General features: G+C 45.1%; 3 protein-coding genes across 3 annotated transcripts in view; 2 read left to right on the forward strand and 1 right to left on the reverse strand.

Annotated features, from left to right (window-relative positions):
• Positions 1-2,552: 2,552 nt before the first annotated feature.
• Positions 2,553-4,887, reverse strand: LOC143474055 (uncharacterized). The gene is made up of 2 exons (XM_076971333.1): positions 3,776-4,887; positions 2,553-3,648 (listed from the first exon to the last, which is right to left on the reverse strand). The coding sequence occupies exons 1-2, from the start codon at positions 4,885-4,887 to the stop codon at positions 3,624-3,626; spliced, it is 1,137 nt and encodes a 378-aa protein (XP_076827448.1). The 3' UTR covers positions 2,553-3,623.
• Positions 4,888-5,620: 733 nt separating this feature from the next.
• LOC143473979 (tumor necrosis factor receptor superfamily member 11B-like) lies at positions 5,621-7,026 on the forward strand. Its single transcript, XM_076971219.1, has 3 exons — positions 5,621-6,026; positions 6,119-6,289; positions 6,377-7,026. Exons 1-3 carry the CDS (start codon positions 5,774-5,776, stop codon positions 6,661-6,663), a joined length of 711 nt encoding a protein of 236 aa, XP_076827334.1. The 5' UTR covers positions 5,621-5,773; the 3' UTR covers positions 6,664-7,026.
• A 9,049-nt stretch (positions 7,027-16,075) lies between these two features.
• LOC143473443 (F-actin-uncapping protein LRRC16A-like) overlaps positions 16,076-22,491 on the forward strand; it is an 81,782-nt gene continuing 75,366 nt past the window's right edge. The window contains exons 1-2 of the mRNA XM_076970444.1: positions 16,076-16,489; positions 20,681-20,778. Of these exons, the coding sequence (XP_076826559.1) occupies positions 16,450-16,489; positions 20,681-20,778 (138 nt within the window). The 5' untranslated portion in view covers positions 16,076-16,449. The remainder of the gene's footprint in view (positions 16,490-20,680; positions 20,779-22,491) is intronic.

Consider the following 22,491-nt stretch of genomic DNA (forward strand, 5'->3'; position numbering starts at 1 on the left):
CACACCCACGGAACTACAAACATGGACATATACACGCAGACAACTGTGACACAAACACTTCTCTACTTCAGGAAGACGAGAGAAGGAGCTGCATTTAACTGAAAGGTAAAACTGTAAAATGCCAATCAGAGGGATGTATACTGTAGACAGCAAAGTGTTGAGGTGTAACCACCGGCCAATCAGAGGCTTAGTAAAAAATACTCCTTATGGCCATGTGTGGGGAATAAATGGTGCAAGACTGCACAAAGCATGAGAAAAAATGTGAGGTTAGCAGTGATATTCCCAGTGCTCTCATATATCAGCCTTGCGATATGGAGACACACAGCAAAGGTGAGGAAGGCTGAAATATGATCAAACGAGACTCGCGAACTGAGGCGTCGTGACTGGGCCACAAATGAGTTCTCAAAGCATTATGGCAACAGTTTTAGTACGGGAACACGTTTAGTACGTGACGGACGCATGACGATCTTGGTCTTCTTCAGCTACACCACTGCTTGGACAGATAGCACAGACCAAAGATGACAGAATGATCTTTATTCTTCTGACTAAAATCAGTGAACTTCTATTCTCTTGTGTGAGATTTAAACTGAGGGATGAAAATTCATCTCTTTCATTGGACTCAGTGAATGGAGGTCATAGCAATCCTAGAATCCTAGAGGGCTAGATTCATCACTGACGAGTTTTGTAGAGGAAAAATAGTTTTTGTTAGTTAGTTTGTTTCTTAAAGAATATTTTCTTAAAAACTGAAAAAAATACACCTAGAAATCATATGTCCCTGTACCCCCCCCCCCCCCCTTTATCAGTCTACAGCTGCAGTGCCATATATGTACTTCCTGTTGGTGTGGTTGTTTGTGTATGTGCTCACCCGTCTCCCCAGTATATATTTCAGCATCCATAATCAATACACGTGATTTTATGAATGTCAAGCAGTGGTGACTGATTCTTGTAAGTTGTGCTGTTTGTTGCTCATTTGTCCTTTAAAAGCCAAGAACGCTGTCGGCTGGGAAAAGGGAACCCTGCTCAAAATGTGGCGTCAGTGGCACACGTCAGTTCAGGACTGAGCACATGTTGATTCCATGCTGCTGATGTGAAACCCCTCTCTTCAGACAGAAAGGGGAAACGGCCTTGTGGGCTTAACGGGCTGAGTCATGCAGACACACGAGCTAAGGAACTTGGCCGTCGAGTCACTTTTTTGTCTTAATATGGCTTTGCACATTTGTGTGTGGGGGTGAGGATTCTGCATTGTTACTGTAATTCACTGATTTTTTTGCTTTTCAAAACCTACCCTGGTGCATGACAAAAATCTGGAATGCTCTGCTGGTATTTCCTGTCTCTATGTTCAATCAGAAGGATGACTGCTGGGGAAAATGGAGTCTATACTAATTTGATCTAATAGCATTTTTAGAAATATACATATCCTAACAAAGAGAACAACATAAGGAAATCAACTGACAAAAATAGCTGCTTATTTTCCAAAAGAAAACTTCAAACCCCTTCTGTGGCCTTTATCTTATCATGAGTCTTATAATGTCTGCGTACACAAACCGTATTTCAGTACCTCCAAACCCACACACTACGATCGGGTTGCCAGTACAGTTTTGAGGAAAGGAAATAAACTTGAAGTCTTTCTCCTGCTCATCTGATGCCTTTCAGCTGCTGATGGTGATGGTGGCTGTTTGTGTTTGTGATTTCTTCCTCTGTGTAACTCTTGACTCATGGGAATATCTCTGCAGCTCCATCCAGGTGGCTGTTCTGTTTGTCTCTGCACGATTGCCTCATGTCTGTGTACCGGAACTACTGTGAGTGGATCGAAAACAGATCAAAAGACTGGGCCCCACTTCTGATGAAGGAGTTTTTCCGAGCAAAAATGATTAGTGATGCAGACGGTGCCAGCGGGGACAGACTTCTGCTGCCTGTCCCAAACAAAAGTCCCAAAGTCTTAGTGCTTGTTCAAGGTCCTTTTTTGGCAAATCTGCTCATCTTGATAGAGATATCATTGTTTCGATGTCCATGACTCTTTTCCATTACATGGAAAAAAAACAAAACTTTAACCATGGCCTTTTAGATTTGGTTTCCTCTAGTGTGACTGAGATAACCGCTCCTAAGGAAGTGGTTATGGTAGTACATCCCCTGTGTGATCCTACTGTTATCATTAGGAAGTTTGCATGACCTTTAGACACAAAGATATGTATGTGTGTGTGTGTGTGTGTGTGTGTGTGTGTGTGTGTGTGTGTGTGTGTGTGTGTGTGTGTGCAGAGCCGGAGTGGCTAATCGGGAGATTCGGGAGGATTCTCGATGGGCCGGCTCATGTCAGTCTCTAGTTTGGGCCGATTGGGAGGGAAAAATAATTTTGGGCCGGATTTGGGCATGAAACTCGCGGGCTGAAAAAGTGTCCCACTCCGGCCCTGTGTGTGTGTGTGTGTGTGTGTGTGTGTGTGTGTGTGTGTGTGTGTAGCAGACATTAACCGGACGATGGACTCCGGGCGGGCAAAGAAGTCACACAACACACTGGGATATGGTGCTCTGCGTTGTTTATTCAGTTCAGTGTCCATGATGCTTCTCTCTGAGTGAGACACGGGGCAGAATCAGCACGCGCACACACACACACACACACACACACACACACACACACACACACACACAGGCTCTGCTTCTCTCTCTCTCTCTCTCCCGCCAGTTCAGCATTCACAATGCTACTGGCGATTTTGCCGCGAAAGCACTGGATAGCTCAGATGTGTGTCGCACTAATTGCCACCCCACATACAACAAACAAGGGGGGGAACCCCCAAAAGGAACCATATACAAAAACCTTCTTTTTTCTTTTTTCAAAGTTTGAACTTAACTTATAATTGAGGTTGTAATACAAAGCTTGGTGAAGTTCATAAAAAAATAAACATTCAGATATTTGAGCAAAAATGACTATTACCATGGCTACATGTGGGTGCGTGCGTGTGTGTGTGTATGAGAGAGAGAGGTCTTAATTACATACAGTTTTACAAATGCAGTTTAGTTTTACAAATGCAGAAAGGTTAGAACACGTTTGCAGTGCAACTGCATTTCATGAAATATGATCTTTTCAATGAAAAAGACTGATTTGCCACCAAAAGAGATAAGCCTACAGAACAAACAAGCAAACATTAATTTCAAATAAATATGTGACGCTGGGCGGCGGTAGACGGACGAGACACAGAATCCGTTCTTTAGTGGCAAACGTCACTTTAATGTCGTATTGAAGTTGCGCAATAGCGCACGAGAAACATACACAAGTATTCAACGGGTAGACTTTAGACAACGACGAGCACAGGACACTGCGCGAGCGCACATTAAATAGACAAACCACATTAACCCCAGGTGATTACGAGACGATTCACAGGTGAGACAGATTATCACATGACATAGCTATCACCACGAAATATCCACAGACGCAGACGATGCACGTAGACTACGTAAACACACGCCCAAAAGGGAGGGGCCGGGGTCCTCAACGTGACAGACGCCCCCTCCAAGGGCACTACCCGTCCCGGGGTGCCAACAGGACCGAGTGCCCCGAACCCACGACGATGGGCGGATCCGACGCGCTCAGTCCTGCGTCTGGGAGGTGACTGCCCTTGGCGAAGCGTCCCTCACGAATCGCCTAGCACACCCTCCCTGGGAAGACGGGGGAAAAGACGTTAAACACATTCAACGGCACATTCACAAACACACAAACAGGCACGCTCACACACAGAGGAATAAATGGGAAAAGGGGATTTGACACACAGACGGGAAAACTCACAAACATTGGGACTGACAAACAGGAAACAGGCGAGAGATCCGGTGCTGCTGGTGCTGGATTGGGCAGTCCTCCCCCTGCTTTCGCTGCGTTCCCTCCACCGGGTGCAGCGCGGCGGGCGGCGGGCCGCGGCAGGCTGACGCGCCCCGTGCAGCGCGGCGGACGGACTCTCCCCTCGGCTGGCCCTCTGGGATGTCCACCTCCATCTCCTCCGTCTCGCTGCCACAACTCCATTCCATGGGCTGCTCCGGGCTGCCACCCCGGGAGCAGTCCATGCTCTCTTCTCCTGAGCGATCCGCGGATGGGGTCCATCTCCCCTTCACAGTCCCCTCTTCCTCGGACTCCTCCTCCTCCTCCCCGTAGTCTACGGTGGAAGCGTCGTCGAGCGAGGGGGTGTAGTCCGCTCCCTCTCCACCGTAGTCCACGGTGGACGCGTCGTCGAACGCCGGAGGGTAGGCGGCTTCCACCTCTTCCTGCTCCTCCCCCTCGCCAGGGGAATCCCCCTCACCGAACTCCTCCTCCGGGGTTGACGCGGTAGCGCTGACGGTGCAGGCGTCTACCCTCTGAGACGAGAGGGCGTGGGGAGGAGACACGTGTCTGTCCAGCCAGCCCCTCACTGCCTCCTGGCGGAACACCACCGCCCACTCGGGGCTGGAGGTCTCCCGAGCCATCTTTAGCAGGGCGGCGCACTGCGGGTCTCGTTCCAGCTGTCCTGGCGTTGGTGCGGCATCGCGGTGCTGGGGTGTTCCCTCCTCCTCACTGCAGGGAGGGTCCTCCCCGAGCTCGCCCTCTGGTGACGTCCCTGTCTCGCCATAGAGCTCGGGGACGCTGACCCGTATAGGCGAGAGCTCACGGGCAGGCGAGGGACGTCTCTCCCGCCACACCCGTGCAGCCGTCTGGCGATACTCCTCTGCCAGCTCGGGTATGGAGGTCTCCCGAGCTGCGCACAGCAGGTACGCGCACTCCGGGTCCTCCCTGAGCTGTGCCAGTGTCGGCGAAACCCTGCGGCGTGGGGAAGAAGACGAAGAGCGGGGATGCCGCTTGTTAGGCTTCTTGCCCTTCTTGGGCTTGCTTTTGTAGCCCGGCATGATGGGTGTCTCTGGTCGGCTCGTCATTCTGTGACACGTAGACTACGTAAACACACGCCCAAAAGGGAGGGGCCGGGGTCCTCAACGTGACAAAATAAGTAATAAATATTAGTTATATAAATAATCTAAACTAGTAAACTTGTGGCAAGTAAACAAATCAGTGAACAAATCAAGTAACAATGTGCAATTAGTCATTCTTTCTGTGCTTGTTGCTTTATTAATATAACATAATGTGATAATTATAGATTTGAATAATAGAATCTAAAACTAATAATAGAATAATCAGAGTTCCACCAGTGCAGGCTACAACGTTTGATATAGGCAACGTTTGATATAGGCAACAACGTTTGATAAATGGGTTTTAATAGGCGTCAATAACGTGCTCCAGATTATTAATGTATATATATATATATATATATATATATATATATATATATATATATATATATATATATATATATATATATTTTTTTTTTTTTTTTTTTTTTTTACTAAAACGTAACTACTTTCATTCTGGCCAATCGTTGCTTCTGGAGGTACTACTGGAGCCGTGGGAACCGCCCACGTTTTTGTGGGTGATAATAAAAGGAGACGAAGACCTTGCGCTTTCTCAAAGGGCTCAACAAAACAACATGGTAAGCAAAAGCCTCCACAGAAACGTGTGACTTTAAGCCAACATTTCTAAAGTAAAAACGTACAATTTTTTTAACGAAGTAACAGGTACATGCTGGTATCGAATTAATTAACTCGTTCGTTCATTCATTATAAATTGTGTTTTGATCGTGATCAGTTGTCTCTGGCTGCGGTGCTGCTCCTGGCCCACGGCGGTTCCCCTGAAGCGCTGCCTCCCACCTATCAACACGATGTTCGGGGGGACAGTCTCACCTGCAGCTTCTGCCCGCCCGGCACGCACATGGGCGCCTTCTGCACTGCCACCGAGGACACCGTTTGCTTACCGTGCCCAAAAGATCACTTCACGCAGTTTTGGAATTACCTGCCAAAATGTCTGTTCTGCGCAAACTTCTGTGATGAAAACGAGATCGTTAAAGAGGAATGTTCACCTGTAAGGAACAGAGTGTGCGAGTGTAAGGAGGGATATTATCGGCTTGGGGACTTCTGCGTAAAAAACACCCGCTGTCCAACTGGTTTCGGTGCCAAGCAAATAGGTATTTGTAGAATGGAAAAAAGTCTAGATTTTCGTTATATACAGACTGCATCGGTGATATACTGGTATTACATGGGTGAAATTTGTCCACAGGTACTGCACACGGGAACACGGAGTGTGAGAAGTGCGCGCCGGGTACATTTTCTGCAGAGGTCTCCGCGTACGCACAGTGCGTGAACCACACGGAGTGCGCTCGGGTGGTTCTTAAAGGCACAAACTGGCATGACAACATTTGTTCAAACTGCACAGATCTTATGCATGGAGGTATGTTGTGGTTCACAAGTTCCGTTTGCCATATAGTCTATTCCATATGCTCCACGTTTTTTTTTACCTTTAACTGCTTATATCTAGGGGGCGCGGCCTTGCTCAGGGAAGTTCTGCCGACCTTCTTCGAACATTCAAAACAGAAGCTGAGAAAACTGAGAAGATTCGTCCGTTTGCTTGACGTTAGGCGGGCGGAAAACGTGCACCCCGCTAGACACGTGGTGCTCGCTCACGTTAACGACTGGATTAAGACTGCGCACGAGCACCAGTTGGCAAATCTACCGGAGATCCTTCGACAGTCGAACTTAGACAGCGACGCGGAGAAAATCGATAGGATGTTAAAGCAGATTCAAAAGGCTATGACGTTTTGTTAAGACACGGAGTTAGTGCTTAAAAAGGTCAATTTATGTTTGTAGGTTTTTTTACATAATTTATAGACAATATATTTTGCTGATGCTTTGCTGACATAGAATGTGATTTTTATGTGTATATTTATTTTATATCCCGAGTAGCTCCATACCAAGAAGGCAATGTAGTTTCGTGTATTTCATAAGAACGAATTCATATAACTTTGCTGTTCCTGAAATAAATATGACCAGTACATACTGTTTTGTAAAGCATTTTGTGCATATAGATTGAGTAATATTTCATGTTAGATGAATGTTATCCTATAGTTCTGTAGCTGTCCTGCGCTAAAATACCTGTATGACGCCAATAAACGACAGCCCTACACGCTGCTTTCGTCACCAAGTATAGTTGCTTTTCTGGCTAGTGTCAGGAAAGCTTACAAGCTCTTTGACTCTTTTGTATTATCTAGAGCGGGGCTGCTCAAATCCTGTATATTTCCACCCAGCAGAGTTGATCACCCTAATCTAATGCACCCGATCAGTTAACCTTCAGTAGCATCTTAATATTGTGCTCTATCCTGGCCATTTCACGGGAAGTACTGAAATTATCGCTTCTATACAGGAAAGACATTTTTTTATTTAAGAGTCCAGTTTAAATGGGATAGCTGCAGGTTTTTAAAGTGTTTCGTACCACTCTGGTGAAAACCCTTCACTACAGGTTGATTTTTGGTTCTTATAGCTAGGTTAATTCTAATTTAGGTTAATTCTAATTTTATTTAATCCTCATACCAAGTAGTTCCAAACATTCTAGACAAGTTTTCATTTGGGAGGCTAGTGCAGTGGTTCCCAAAGTGGGGGGCGCGCCCCCTAGGTGGTGCGCGGAGCTATTGCAGGGGGGGCGCGGAGCTTGAAAGTAAAACGTGCACATGTGTCAATATGGGGGGTGGGGGGGCGGGGGGGGTGTAGGGGGGGCGCAAAAATATTCTCATCTACTAAAGGGGGGCACGGCAGAAAAAGTTTGGGAACCACTGGGCTAGTGGATGCATTTTTCAAGACTTCTTATAATCTTATAGATTAACATTGTGCATTTTGAATAAACTTCTTGCTATTATATTGTTAGCTTTCACTTCTGCTCAATAATTTGATACAACACCAGACCTTCCTATTAAGAATTCTGTAACTGTAATTTTGAAACTATTCTCTATATAAAATTATTCTCTAAATAAAATTTAATTATAATTATTATTAATATTATAGTTTATATAATAATAATAATAATAATAATATAATAATGAGTACCCCTCATAAGTGAAAATGTTTTGAATACAGGTAATTTTTCATGTTATTAAATTATTATCACAATTATTATCAGAATTTTTTTTTACAGTAAACAATGAAGTAATGTTATCAAGTGACAGACAGACGGACCTCATGCCCCAGACAGACTGACCTCAGCCCCCAGACAGACTGACCTCAGCCCCCAGACAGACTGACCTCAGCCCCAGACGGACTGACTTCAGTCCCAGACAGACTGACCTCAGCCCCCAGACTGCGGGATCATAGTTCCCAGACAGACAGATCACAGCCCCGAGACTCATTGTAGTGATGAGTGAATGTGTATGTTGGCTAGTAGCCATATCTGTCCACCTTACATAGAGACACACTGAGTCAGACAGGTTTATGTTTCAATTCTGAAGACATTCACTGGACACTGAACACTTTTCCTTCTAACCTGCAGAACATTAACATTGCTGTCTCACAGTGGCATGCACACATAGACATCAGACAACTCTGCCCTTTATCAACAAAAGTGCCCTTTTGAAACTTCGTTTTTATTATTATTTTTTTATTATTATTAACATTTTACTGAGTAAAATCAAGTAAAATCGTAACGTTTGCCCTCTAAGCCCAACGTGAAATCATTTTGTTGTGCAGTAAAATGTCTCACAGCACCAAACTACTAAGCATTTTTAGCCGACTGGTCACCTGATAAACTAGTCGCTCTAGCCCAAATCAGTGATAGATAATGTGAGGACGACCACATACAAATAATTGAGGTAGAGTTTGCAAATCTATGTGTTAAGCTGAACATTTTATGTTGTATAGGTTTTGGTAGGCAGACAGTGGAGGGGAAACAGAAGTGAACTGAAGGACTTAACAATGACTGTATATAGTTTAATATTGGATATGGATATTATCAGTTGGTGGTGTGACTTTTTTCCATTGAAATCTTACCTTTAGAGAATGTTACAATTTAATTTTTAATTAAATTTTTAATTTTAATGTTTAATTTCATTCAACATATGCATGTAATTTTTTTTATAATGAAGTGTTCCACATGTGTTAATAAGTGCCCCCCCCAGCACTTGCCCCCCAAAACGTCTGTGCACGCCACTGCTGTCTCATGTAGATCTCGCATTTCCCTGAAGGATTTACGTATGCTCGAGGTCTGTCTTGTTTGGGTTTTTTTCTTTGTTTTTTTTTTCTGACAATCTTTCATATGGGACAATATGACATTACAATATGACAATATGATATTACAATATGACAATCCTTCATATGGGACAGCCAATAGAATAAACTGAGTGTGAATACAAGGGCTGCATATTTTAGGTGTTAAAGATCAGTAACAGTCCTTCAAAGATCAGTAACAGTCCTTTAAAGACCTACGAGGTGGCTTCCCCACTGCTAATGAGAAAAAGACAGATGTATCATGCTGGCCACCTTTGTACCGTTACTGGGAGGTACATGATGGTACAATCTGTATGAGTGTTTTGTGGGGGCAGTGTTGATTAAGAGAGCTTTAAATTGTTCTTTACACACATCAGTCTTTACACACCAGTCTTTCCACTCACCAGTCTTTACACACACCAGTCTTTACACACCAGTCTTTACACACGCCAGTCTTTACACACATCAGTCTTTACACACATCAGTCTTTACACACCAGTCTTTACACACACAAGTCTTTACACACCAGTCTTTACACACATCAGTCTTTACACACACCAGTCTTTACACACCAGTCTTTATACACACAAGTCTTTACACACCAGTCTTTACACACATCAGTCTTTACACACACCAGTCTTTACACACATCAGTCTTTACACACCAGTCTTGACACACACAAGTCTTTACACACCAGTCTTTACACACGCCAGTCTTTACACACACCAGTCTTTACACACATCAGTCTTTACATACATCAGTCTTTACACACCAGCTGTGTTTGCGCCAGGAGGCGGAGCTGCTGTGTTCTCTGCTGTGTAGGATTAAGTAAAAATGACCCTTTCCCTCAAACTTATTCTGGGGTTTTCCCAAGAAAGAGGGTTACTAGAAAATAGCCACGTGACTGTTTGTAGTGTGGCCCTGATTTTGGATTGCGGTTTACAGTTTTTGACGACTGCTAACATGCATTTCCCAATACTTGTGATACATTGTCAAAACTCTAAACACAGCAACACATTGACCTCACACAAATAGCCAAATAGTTAATATCGTGTTCAAAAGCACATTTTCTTAACTAAATAACAACTCTGCATTTCACAATGCAAACAACTTTGTTAAAACACAGCAAATCTGGTTCAGTATCCAATCATTATTACAAACACTAGTACATATTCTCTTTTCGAGATGAATATAGTCAATCACTGCACAACCACTGTAAAAAAACTAACATTTGATGGCAATACAGAAACAGTATTACATTAAATATTTTACCCTCTCTCAGCAAACAACAGACATTTTATAGTAACATCTGTTGTTTTCTTAGTCAGTTCATTTTTACTGTAATCCGCTTCATTTGGACTTTTTTTTCAAATGTACATTTTTGGCAACATACTGTCTACACAATGAGTGATATTTACTGTTAGATACTATATGGAATGTAGATTAGACAAAAAAGGAGTCAGTAACAGTTTTGCAGTAAAGGGTATATTTTACTGTATTAGGGACATTACTGTAAATCTGGTCATGGGGCCGATGATCATACACCTTCCACCTCCAGACTGAAAAAAGTTCCTTAGTGGTGTTGATGAAAGGCGAGTAGGGCGGGAGGAAAAGGGACATCACTCTTGGATGGTCTATAAACCAGTTTGTGATGACATGTGAATGACAAAATGCTACATCGTCCCATCACAAATGTCCTCGTGTTTCCTCCCACCTGTTCCCTTTCTGCTTCTGGAACCAGTTGTTGGTAGAGTTCATTCAAAAACGAAAGAAGGAGGTCACTGTTATAGGGACCAATCTGGCATTTGTGAAGGACCAAACCAGCACTTGAGATTGCAGGACAAATTGTTATATTTGCTCCTCTCTGACCCGGTACATTACTGTACTTCATTTTATTTCATTGATCTATATGTGCAAAAAATTTGTACAACAGTAATAACTTTTTGCAGAACTTGGCATTTTATACGATATTTAAGGTTTTGAACCTTAGGTTTTAATTTTTGGCATGCTCTGTACAAGCAATTGTAAATAAGACAAAAACGATCCAGAATTTTGTTATTGGATAACCTTGTGTGTATAGAAAATTTAAGCATTATAAAAACATGTAAAATCACTGCATTTTGTGCCATAACAACATGAATTGAACTAATAGTATAGCCACTGAAAACTGATGTTGTGTTCACTGTGTTTGGAGTTTTGAAAATGTGACTACAGATTGGACAAACGCACGTTAGCAGTCGTCAAAAACTATAAATCGCTCTCGTCTCAGCGCATGCGTCCGCCTCATTGCCCCTTAATACCTCGGGTGTACGGAAAAAGACTGGCACACGGAACGACAACAGAGACTTGACAGATAGATGGGGGCGGAGCCAGACGTGACAGTAAAACACTGGCACACGGAACACAACAACAGAGACTTGACAGATAGATGGGGGCGGAGCCAGAAGTGACACTGCTGCTGTTTGTTTGAGTGTTCAGTGTATAGTCTGCTGTAAAGGTCAAAGTACTCCCAAGTCCATCAATATTCACAAACATAGAGTTATTCATGCCTATTCAGTATATTTACGCCATAAAGTAAAACACAATTACAAGGGGAATATTTACTTATTTTTGCATGCTGTATACACTGTAATACATAGATAATAACACATACTGTAGATACTGTAATACACAGATAACAGAAGCAAAAAAAAGCCTTCGTAACTTCAAAATACAAAATAAGAGTCCATATCGTCACGGTTTTGGGTCTGGTTACGAGATCTCATTGACGTCACAGCTGATGTCGTCTGTGGCCACACAGCGGGGGAAGGACCTTCTGGACCTTCTGGACCTTCTGGAGTGACATCTCCACCCTGCTCAGGCTCCCCCATCAATGTCACCACAAGCGTCCTCCATCACCTGGAGAAGATACATGTGAAGGTGGGGTTGGTGACCATGGGGAGAAGGGACATGTGAAGGTGGGGTTGGTGACCATGGGGAGAAGGGACATGTGAAGGTGGGGTTGGTGACCATGGGGAGATTGGTGGAGGTGAATCACAACACATCATGGGTGCTCAGTGAACCAGTTTTGTACTCCAGCTGCCTGGTAGAAACTTACATTGTCTCAGACGACAACAACCCCAGACTGTTGTAGTTCATCCCGTAGTGATGGAGAATGACTATGTTGGCATGACGATGAACACTACCATTCTGTCAAATAGCCCAGGGACTCTGACAATGGCACAATGGGGGTGGGGGGGTGGGGGGCTTTCCAGCCTGTCAGAGCGTATTTGGTCAATAATGAATGTTGAACAATAATGTTGGCCACACATGTACACAAGGCATTCCAGAGGGGCATACCGACCATAAATAAGTCAGTGTGAAAGGATGCGTAATTAGTGGGAAACGATGCAGTTAGCGGGAATCTAAGGGGGATTTACAGCTACTTGGCACTTGATGCTTTGCTGAATCATTTCAGTTTAAACTGCACTCTCGTTATGTCTGTCTCCCTCATTCCATTACTAAGCTACTAACTGGTGCTCCAGAAGTCGCTAACACCGCCATCTCTTGAAGTGGGGGGAACTCCATATCCTTACCAACCTTTTTTAAATTCTTGATTGGAAAAGAAAACTCTTTTCTTCAGAAGCGTTTGGCTCAGGCTGAGGTCTGTTTGCTCCACAGTATGGCTGAGGAACAAGTGAAAGTCCTGGGGGGCGGCGGAGGAGGGGGGGGGATTTCCCGAGGAAGCCGAGGACACAGGTCAGAAGGGTCAACGGCCCATAGTCCAGAAGCACCCTTGCCAAGTTTCTCTCACAAACACCACTGACCTCTTGCAAAATGTGATTCTCCCTGTGTCGTCCAGCACTGTGTGGGCATTTATTTTCTTTAACACAATGTCTGGAAAGTTCCAGGATCCTTGAACCGACCTCTGTGAGCACACCGGGATGTGGAGACTGAATACTAACAGGAATGTGGCACGGTGGTCCTGTGACAGCAGGGCTGACGTGCTGGTTCTCCGGCATTCTGGGGAAACTTAGGAAGTGTTCAACACAGTAGGACTTGTGTTCTCACAACATTGAGGGGAGAGAGAGAGAGAGAGAGAGAGAGAGAGAGAGAGAGAGAGAGAGAGAGAGAGAGAGAGAAGGGAGGGAGAGAGAGGGGAGGGAGAGAGAGAGGGAGAGAGAGAACGAGAGATGGGAGGGAGAGAGGGGGAGAGAGATGGGGAGACGGAGAGATAGGGAGAGTGAGAGAGCGAGAGAGCTGTTGCTCAGAGGTGTAGGATGAGCAGACAGGTGCATATCTGAGTTGAGTTAGAGGACATTTTCTTCTGGCGTTCCTCTTTCATGACAAAACACTCATTGTTACGGCTGCTCATGCTTTAAATTCAAAACATATTTAATAAAAAAAGGCATTTTCAGCTCTATGATAAGGGGCTTTTATTTCTCATGCATGCAGCTGTGTTAAAAGGTGATGAATCTTCTTGATGAATCTTCTTGATGAATCGTGTGGGGTCCACTCAAGTACAGCGTCCCTCTCCTGTGTTTGTACAGGATGAGTAAAAGTTAATAAACCGTTTTATTTTTCATGTAAGGTTAAAGGTCTCTGTTCAGTTTCTTAGAGTTAGTGTGTGCATTTTGCTTATATATTTTGTGTGTATATTACATATGGTGTGGGTATTATAATTGTATATCCCAATGTCACTAGCATGTGGCATAAATCTAGGAAATGACTGGGAACTTCAAGAGAATTTGTGGCTTTATCCAAACCCTTTAGACAGGAGGTCAGAACTGAGTCTTTGCACCCATTTACAAGTTCCATCATGATTTAAGACGGATGCACTCGCGTTACCCTGAGCTGTGTGCCAACCCGCCCAAGTTTGTCATACGCTCCAGCTCGCCACACGTACTGGTTTGTTACATGCACTGGTTCACCACATGCTGGTTCATCACTTGCTGGTTCACCACATACTGGTTCGTCACACATGCTGGTTCATCACACACACTCGCTTGCCAACGTTTGCTGGTTTGACACACTCGCTGATCTCTTCCCCACCAACATACATCACTTTCCCAAGAACCTGACAGATCAAACACTCCTTTAGCAACCCAAGAAAATCCATTGTAATGACCTAGAAGTAATGTGGATTACTCCAGTTTTAGGGCAGTCATTGTGAACGTACAGGTTTACTACCCCTAAACTCCTAAAGTTTTGCTAGACCCACACAATATGAGAGCTGACATTCTGGTTTTGACCACCAGGGGGTATCGAGCATGTCCATGTAACATCTTTAAAAAGTAGTAGATGTAAAACTAGAATGGAGAATGGAATTGCTCTACAAAGTTCAAGCACTGCTCTACTTTGTGATAGACGCAAAGTTTGTCTTCCACCCACGAACGCAGGCAAACGTAACACTCATTTACGCTACTATAATGTTTCAAACCCCTAGAAATGTCGTCACCTGTTATTTCATTATTAAGATGATGGCCTTCGAGTAGGCAAGCCTGCATTATCTCTGTAAATACCAGAAGGGGGCTCTCTGCGGGATGTGCTTTGTTGAATGTTGAATGCAAGGTTTACGTCGCTCAAATCAGTTTTATCGCACAAGAATTCACCATATTGTGGAACTGCTGTTAGTTCGTCCTACACTACAAGGACAAGCACCACGTGTAGAGTGAGAATGTGAGAGGGTTACAAGCTAAGAACACTTAACCCCACAGTGGTCCAAATTCCATATTAAGTATGCCGTTTGTAATACATCAGATACACACCCCATTGGCAGAAATGGCACCAGCTTGTTTTCTCTGCGAAAGCCTAGTCTGCCCTCTAGTGGTCAGCAATGAAAATGGACGATTCAGAGTTAATTACGGCACCTCTCCAAACGGTACCACAGTGTGTGACGTCTCGAGCAGGTGTAGCAAGTCGTGCTATTATTTTACAATTAGCTTCAAAGATAATAATAGGTAAAACAAGTCATACATATTTGTGAGAAGAAAATTAAACAACACAAAATGGACACAGACACTAAAAATGAAAAATCACAAAACGTAACAAATCAACAGTCAGTTATTAATTAATTTAATTAACGAAGTCTTCATGGATCTATCAATAAAGCATATCTTGTCGTTATCTAGTCGTTAGTCTGTTAATAAACATATATTAAACTTTATTATTTATAGGTTTAAAAAAACGCCCTGTATATTACTATTTACGCACTTCCTATATATGTAGTGCAGGTGGATCGTGTAAAAATCTAGGTATGAAGAAATCTCGTGGAAATGTGCGTTAAACACATCCCGGAATTAATGACCCATTAATGACGCATTATGTGGTCATTACAACGTCACCCGTGTTGTCGGCTCGTGACTGGATAACCGAGGATATGTTACTTCTCATTTTTACAAAGCCAAGATCTTCTGGCACATTGTCACTGGTCTTGAAATATACATCATCTCCAGTTCCCTACTACCTTTTAAAGTAGCTTTGGTCTGTGAAGGAGTTTATTATTTGTGTGTTTGTTTGTTTGTTTGTTTGTTTGTTTGAATCAGCAGCCCACGCTGGGGTGCATACTGGAATGAGCACTATACTGATTTACAGAAATATCTACAGAAAATGATGTCAGACAGACTAATTTAAGGACCAGGTCGGCGAGTTTTCATGAAGAAACTGTAGTAACTTAAGATTTCTTATCATTTGAAAAGTAACATATAGAGGACATGATCTACATATTTTTAATCCTAAGATGATGGTGATTAGCTAGACACCATGTAGAATGTGGTTTCCCAATGTTTGGGGAATTTCTTAGTAGTTGGATAATCCATCGGTCGTTGCTGTATTCAGGGAGTCACAGTCAAGTGCAATTTGGGGTTTTCTCAAACGACGCTCGAGTTCTTCTGCGCTACGGTGCACTGCCACTAGATGGCGACATTTCACCGTCAGCGGCGTATTTCAGGTCTCCGAGCGCCGTGATTTGTGCTTTAGCGGATGTAGCGAGAGGAGGAGCGATCCGCTCTCTGGATGTGGTAAAAGGGCTCGACCGAGGGTGTGTGTCTTCCGGCAGCTCCTTCTCGCCGAGTCAGCGGGGAGAATCCTTCAGCCAGCTCTTCAAGCAAGTGGGTCTCCCTTCGCTGGTAGTGTCTCGCGTCAATGCGCCGTCCTCCTTGTCCTGCCCATACCGAAGCGAGCCGAAGATGTCCCGAAACCAGCCCGGAGAAACTGCACCGACAGCGCAGGGGGAGGGACGCGAGTAGACGAGCGTCCTGCACCTGATCTCACTCGCCTGTCCTGCCCTGTTTCATCCCCGTAGCCCGTGTTGATGTTTCCTCTATTGTTTCGTTTGCCTGGATCCTTCTTCGTTTGGAAATAATCGCCAACATCAACTGCAAAATGAGTGAGGAGACATCAAATGTCCCGAAAGATCTGCTGGGTGAGGTGGTGCCGACAACGGTGGTTATGATCAGTAATTATTTACCAGAATGACCATTAACAAGATGTGTGCTTTACTGCGTCTTTGGTAATGTGTGTGCTTTTCGTGACTTTGCTTATATATATTCAGATTTATGATTTGAACGCTCAGAGATGTTTGTTTTCTGTACATTATTCTTGTACGCTTCATTGTCGAAGTGGACGGATTTCATTGTGGTGTGCAATGCTTGTCTGACGGGTAAAAACCTCAGTGAAAGGATTAGAAGTGAGAAAGAAAAAGATTTGTGATGAGAGATCCAGTTATTTGTACTTCGGAAGACCACAGTGTTTGATAACAGAATAAATGTTTACCATACTACGTGTAAAATAAGAATATAAATAAGCAAAATACGTTTTTATTGGGCTTCACCGTGTTGCACTATTCGGGTATGGCACCCTTTGACCAGATAAATAGTGTTGCACTTTATTTCGCACGTGATGCGCGTGTTGGTGTCCGTAAAGCGCTCGAGCACCGGTTCGTTAACCTATTGCGCACGAGCCTTTCACCTGCGCGTGCGACGTCGAAGGTCCGAGTCGAGCTGTAAACCTCTGAAGAATTCTGAAGCTCGAGATGATGGCGAGGACGGGTGCCTTTGAACAAGCAGCGCGCTTCTTTAGGAAGGGAAAGTTGGCAAGATAACTCCTTATGCACTCCTGTAATGTGATTTAACAACGGAAGGAGGAAAGATCGCCGTGCACACACTGATGATCACTGATAAACTCGTAATTGCGAGTAATTAGTAGGCTGGGAATGCCATCAGATGAGCGCGCGTTTGCACGGTCGAGAACCCGGTACCAAACCGTTGCGTTTCTTGCACATCTGCATGCAAAAAAACAACAGTGCAGTGTAGCAACAGTGCAGTGTAGCATCGTCTGATTTCCATCCATCCATCCATGAATCCATTCATCCATCCATCCATCCATCCATCCATCCATCCATGAATCCATTCATCCATCCACCCATATATCCATATATCCATCAATTTATTCAGTATCTGTTTTGCCCAGTAATATCCAGGGAGACCTTCAGTAGAAACCCAATGGTCCATAGAAGACTAGAAAAGTTTTTTTGTTTGTGTGTGTGTGTGTGTCTGTGTGTGTGTGTATGCATGTGTCTGTGTGTGTGTGTATGCATGTGTCTGTGTGTGTGTATGCATGTGTCTGTGTGTGTGTATGCATGTGTCTGTGTGTGTCTATGCATGTGTCTGTGTGTGTATGCATGTGTGTGTATGCATGTGTGTGTGTGTGTGTATGCATTTGTGTGTATACATGTGTGTATGCGTGTGTTTGTATGCATGTGTTTGTATGTGTGCGTGCGTGTGCATGCATGTGTATGCATGTGTGTGTGTGTGTGTGTGTGTGTATGCATGTGTGCCTATGATCTTTAATCAATCACTTTTAGAAAGGCAACAGAATGCTGAGATATTTGGTATACAAAGTACAGGCCCATCCACCCACCCATCCACCCATCCATCCATCCACCCATTCATCCATCCATCCATCCACCCCCTCTCACAATCCCAGGCCTCTAGAATGTCATTTCTGAAGTGCAGGTGTATAAATGTAATGTATTAGCAGGAAGCAAACGCAGCCCCAGTGCCCCAAGACAAGGCCGTCACGGGCAGAGTGAGACGATGTCACGGGCAGAGTGAGACGATGTCACGGGCAGAGTGAGACGATGGCTAATGAGTCCTCAGTGTGAGAGGAAGAGAAAGTGACGGTGTTGTTTGACTTGCCAAACACACACGACTAGGGAGAGAGGACTATTGTTCTCTCGCTGTAATGTGGATGTGGTGAGGGCTCTCACCTGGGGTGTGTGTGTGTGTGTGTGTCATCTGTGTGTGTCAGCAAGTGTGTGTGTGTGTGTGTGTGTGTGTGTGTGTGTTTGTGTGTGTGTATATGATCATACACTATATTGCCAAAAGTATTTGCTCACCACCTTTGTCTCACATATGAGTTTAAATGACATCCCATTCCTAATTCATAGGGTTCAATATGACGTTGGTCCACCCTTTGCAGCTAGACCAGCTTCATCTCTTCTGGGGAGGCTGTCCACAAGCTCTAGAATAGTGGTTATGGTGATTTTTGACCATTCATTCAGAAGTGCGTTTGTGAGGTCACATACTGCTGTTGGACAAGAAGGCCTGGCTCTCAGTCTCCATTCTAATTCATTACAAAGGTGTTCTATCGGGTTGAGGTCAGGACTCTGTGCAGGCCAGTCAAGTTCATACACACCAGACTCTGCCATCCATGTCTTTATGGATCTTGCTTTGTGCACTGGTGCACAGTCATGTTGGAAGAGGAAGGGGTCAGCTCCAAACTGTTCCCACAAAGTTGGGAGTATGGAATTGTCCAAAATGTCTTGGTATGCTGAAGCATTCAAAGTTATTTTCACTGGAACTAAGGGGCCAAGCCCAGCTCCTGAAAAACAACCCCACACCATAATCCCCCCTCCACCAAACTTTACACTTGGCACAATGCAGTCAGACCTGTTCTCCTGGCAACCGCCAAACCCAAACTTGTCCATCAGATTGCCAGATGGAGAAGCGCGATTCGTCACTCCAGAGTCCAGTGGCGGTGTGCTTTACACCACTACGTCCGACGCTTTGCATTGCACTTGGTGATGTATGGCTTGGATGCAGCTGCTTGGCCATGGAAACCCATTCTATGAGCGAATCTGGAAACCCGTTCTTGAGCTAATCTGAAGGCCACATGAAGTTTGGATGTCTGTAGTGATTGACTCTACAGAAATTTTGCAACCTCTTCGCACTATGCACATCAGAATCTGCTGACCACGCTCCGTCAGTTTACGTGGTCTACCACTTCATGACTGAGTTGCTGTCTTTCTCAAACACTTCCATTTTGTTATAATACACTTGACTGTGGAATATTCAGGAGCGAGGAAATTTCATGACTGGATTTGTTGCACAGGTGGCATCCTATCACAGTTCCACACTGGAATTCACTGAGCTCCTGAGAGCGACCCATTCTTTCACAAATGTTTGTAAAAACAGTCTGCATGCCTAGGTGCTTAATTTTATACACCTGTGGCCATAAAAGTGATTGGAACGCCTGATTCCGATAATTTGGATGGGTGAGTGAATACTTTTGGCAACATAGTGTATCTTTTTTGTGGAGACTTGGGATTCTTATCTGTTTGTTGATTCCAGTTCAGCTTTATGTTCAAACGTCTTGTTAAGGGCTGTGTGTCTATGGTTAGTTAGAAGGGTTAGTATGGGCTGTGTGTCTATGGTTAGTTAGAAGGGTTAGTATGGGCTGTGTGTCTATTGTTAATCAGTCTTCTCCCTCGGTGCTTGTTCAACCTTCTCAAGGCTTTTGTCCGTAGTGCATCTGCTCCAATGTAGCGTCTCACCGTTACCCACAATGCTCCAACACCAAAGGGCTTCATAAATCATGTCTGCGGCGTGGCTGCTGATGGGAACTCGTCCCGTACGCCCCTTCCCTGAGGGTGGAGGAGACTCTGGAGCAGAAGGGTGGAGGAGATCAGCCTGGTGTAGAGGTTCTCCTCCCTCTCAGACCTAGGGGAGGTGACACAAGGCTGAGTTATGGCTTCTGCTTGCGTTGAGACATTTGGATCAGCTTCGTTTCCTCTCAAGACTCGTTAGACATAGGTCCTACATTCCGGACCCGTTGGGTTATTACCAGGTCCTTCATGGCCTGAACTGAGCAGAAAGAACGCCCAGCCAGTCCATGCTGCAAGAACCTCGAGATTCCCAATCGAGGGCCTCCTGCCATGCGAGCGTGTTGCTATGGGTGTCTCACCGGGCAGAGGTACAGCGTCATGGAAATGGAAGCCGCGGTAGTTAAGTTCCTCTACTACGTTTAGCTGTGCTCGGTCTTCCGGTGTTCGAGCCATCGTGGACCGGCAGCTGGACGCTGCATGGCGTTCTTGTGCTAAATTTAGAACAGCTCGTTGCGTTTGATGGAGCCAGCAGGGACAGCAGACCTGATGCTGCTTTGAAAGGTCTGTGGATCAGTCTGCAATTTGTCATGACTGCAGTGACAGTTGAATGAAAGTCAGTTATTTCTCCTTGAATACGCTTGCTACCTCCCCCATCCGGATGGCTGTGAAGTTTCTCATTCTTTTCTCATTCTTTTCTCATTCTTTTCTCATTCTTTTCTCCTGCTACAGAGAGCGTTAGGGATGCTGTGGGGAGAAAGACCAAGCTGGTGGTTAAGAAGAGGGTCAAGCTGGAGATTAAAGGAGACAAGGTGGAGAACAGAGTCCTGGTGAGTCTTTTCAGTCACTAACTCCACACACACCTACAAACACATACACACACACACAAAATCCTGTGCTTTAGTACATCTCTTCCTCTCTTTCAGAAACAACCCTACACACTCCACACACAGACTCACTTTTCCAGCCCATTTTCAGGACATTTGAAGAGCTCACTACCGGGATGTAGCGGGTGGTGCTTAGCATGGTGGGGACTTAGCGGGTGGTGCTTAGCCTGGTGGGCGGCCAGATTTCGTATGGAAAGCCCTGTCAGAGAGCTGTCAGAAAAATTTGGGGGCTCTGTTGAGTGGTTATGTCACAACTCTACAAGCTGCTGGGCTTGTAGATGGTTTCTGTGAAGGACTGCGTGCTTGTGTGTACGGTCTAGAGACTTGACATGGAGGTAGTGAGTGTTTTGGAATGAGTTGCTGAATCACTCACTCGGAGCACTCTTGGTATTACAGTTGTTATGGACAGAGACTGAAAAATGTCAACAGGAAAATGGCTTCCCACGGGTCACGGCACCAGGTTTTCCGGGGCATGGTAGAGGTCCCTGTCGCTTTGATGGAAGGTTTGGAGGTGAATACACAGAGCCTGGGGTGGGGCTCTCTGCTGCTGGGTCTGGGGCGGGGCTTTCTGACACTGGGGCGGGGCTTTCTGGCATTGGTGGGTCTGGGGCGGGGCTTTATGACACTGTGGTGGGTCTGGGGCGGGGCTTTATGACACTGTGGTGGGTCTGGGGTGGGGCTTTCTGGCACTGGTGGGTCTGGGGCGGAGCTTTATGACACTGTGGTGGGTCTGGGGCGGGGCTTTATGACACTGTGGTGGGTCTGGGGCGGGGCTTTCTGATGCTGTGATGAATTTGTCTTACAGGTTAATCTTGAACTAGCAAAGCTCTGCAAAGGAACTGTGCTTTGACCCATCAAACCCCTGAATACACACAGAGGCACATAGTCTATGAACACAAGGCCTAGTGTGTGTGTGTGTGTGTGTGTGTGTGTGTGTGTGTGTGTGTGTGTGTGTGTGTGTGTGTGTGTGAGGGAGGGAGAGAGGGAGAGTGTGGGAGAGAACACAGTGTTGGATCTACTCTGGAGTTCACTCTGAACCTCACGGTTGTGCTCGAACTCTGAGGATGAAGTCCTCCCTCCCATCATGCCTTGCGCCAGCCACACTGAGGTGGCTGTGCTGCACTGACCTGTCCACTCAGGACCCAGACTGCTGTTTGCGCAGAGAAACAGACAGCAGACACACACACAGACAGCCCTGTACCCAGGAACCACGTTTATGGTGCCTTTGTTTGTGTACATATCTACACAAGGAGCCCTCGAAACACTTCACAGGCACTTGCTCAACCAGTTACTCAGTAACCAGCCGTCCAGTTTCACACAGCCATTTGAAGTTGTGTTGAATACATGAGAAAGTGTAGCGCGGTGTTAGACAGGTTTGGCTGATGAGCGCTGGGGAGAGTATCTCAACAAACACACGGGGGTTTCATGTTGCATGCTGGGAGCTGATTACATGCCCGCCTTAACTCCCACTGAGCCGTGCCGTCGTTAGGGGATACGGGCGTGATGTACGGCCTTTCCTCCTGCGGAGGTGTCCACCCTCAGGGCGGGAAAACAACAAAGCACACAGGTGTTTTAATAACATCACACACACACACACACACACACACACACACACACACACACACACACACACAGAGAGAGAGAGAGAGACAGAGA

Source organism: Brachyhypopomus gauderio, chromosome 13, assembly GCF_052324685.1.
Source record: "Brachyhypopomus gauderio isolate BG-103 chromosome 13, BGAUD_0.2, whole genome shotgun sequence".
Classification (NCBI taxonomy): Eukaryota; Metazoa; Chordata; class Actinopteri; order Gymnotiformes; family Hypopomidae; genus Brachyhypopomus; species Brachyhypopomus gauderio.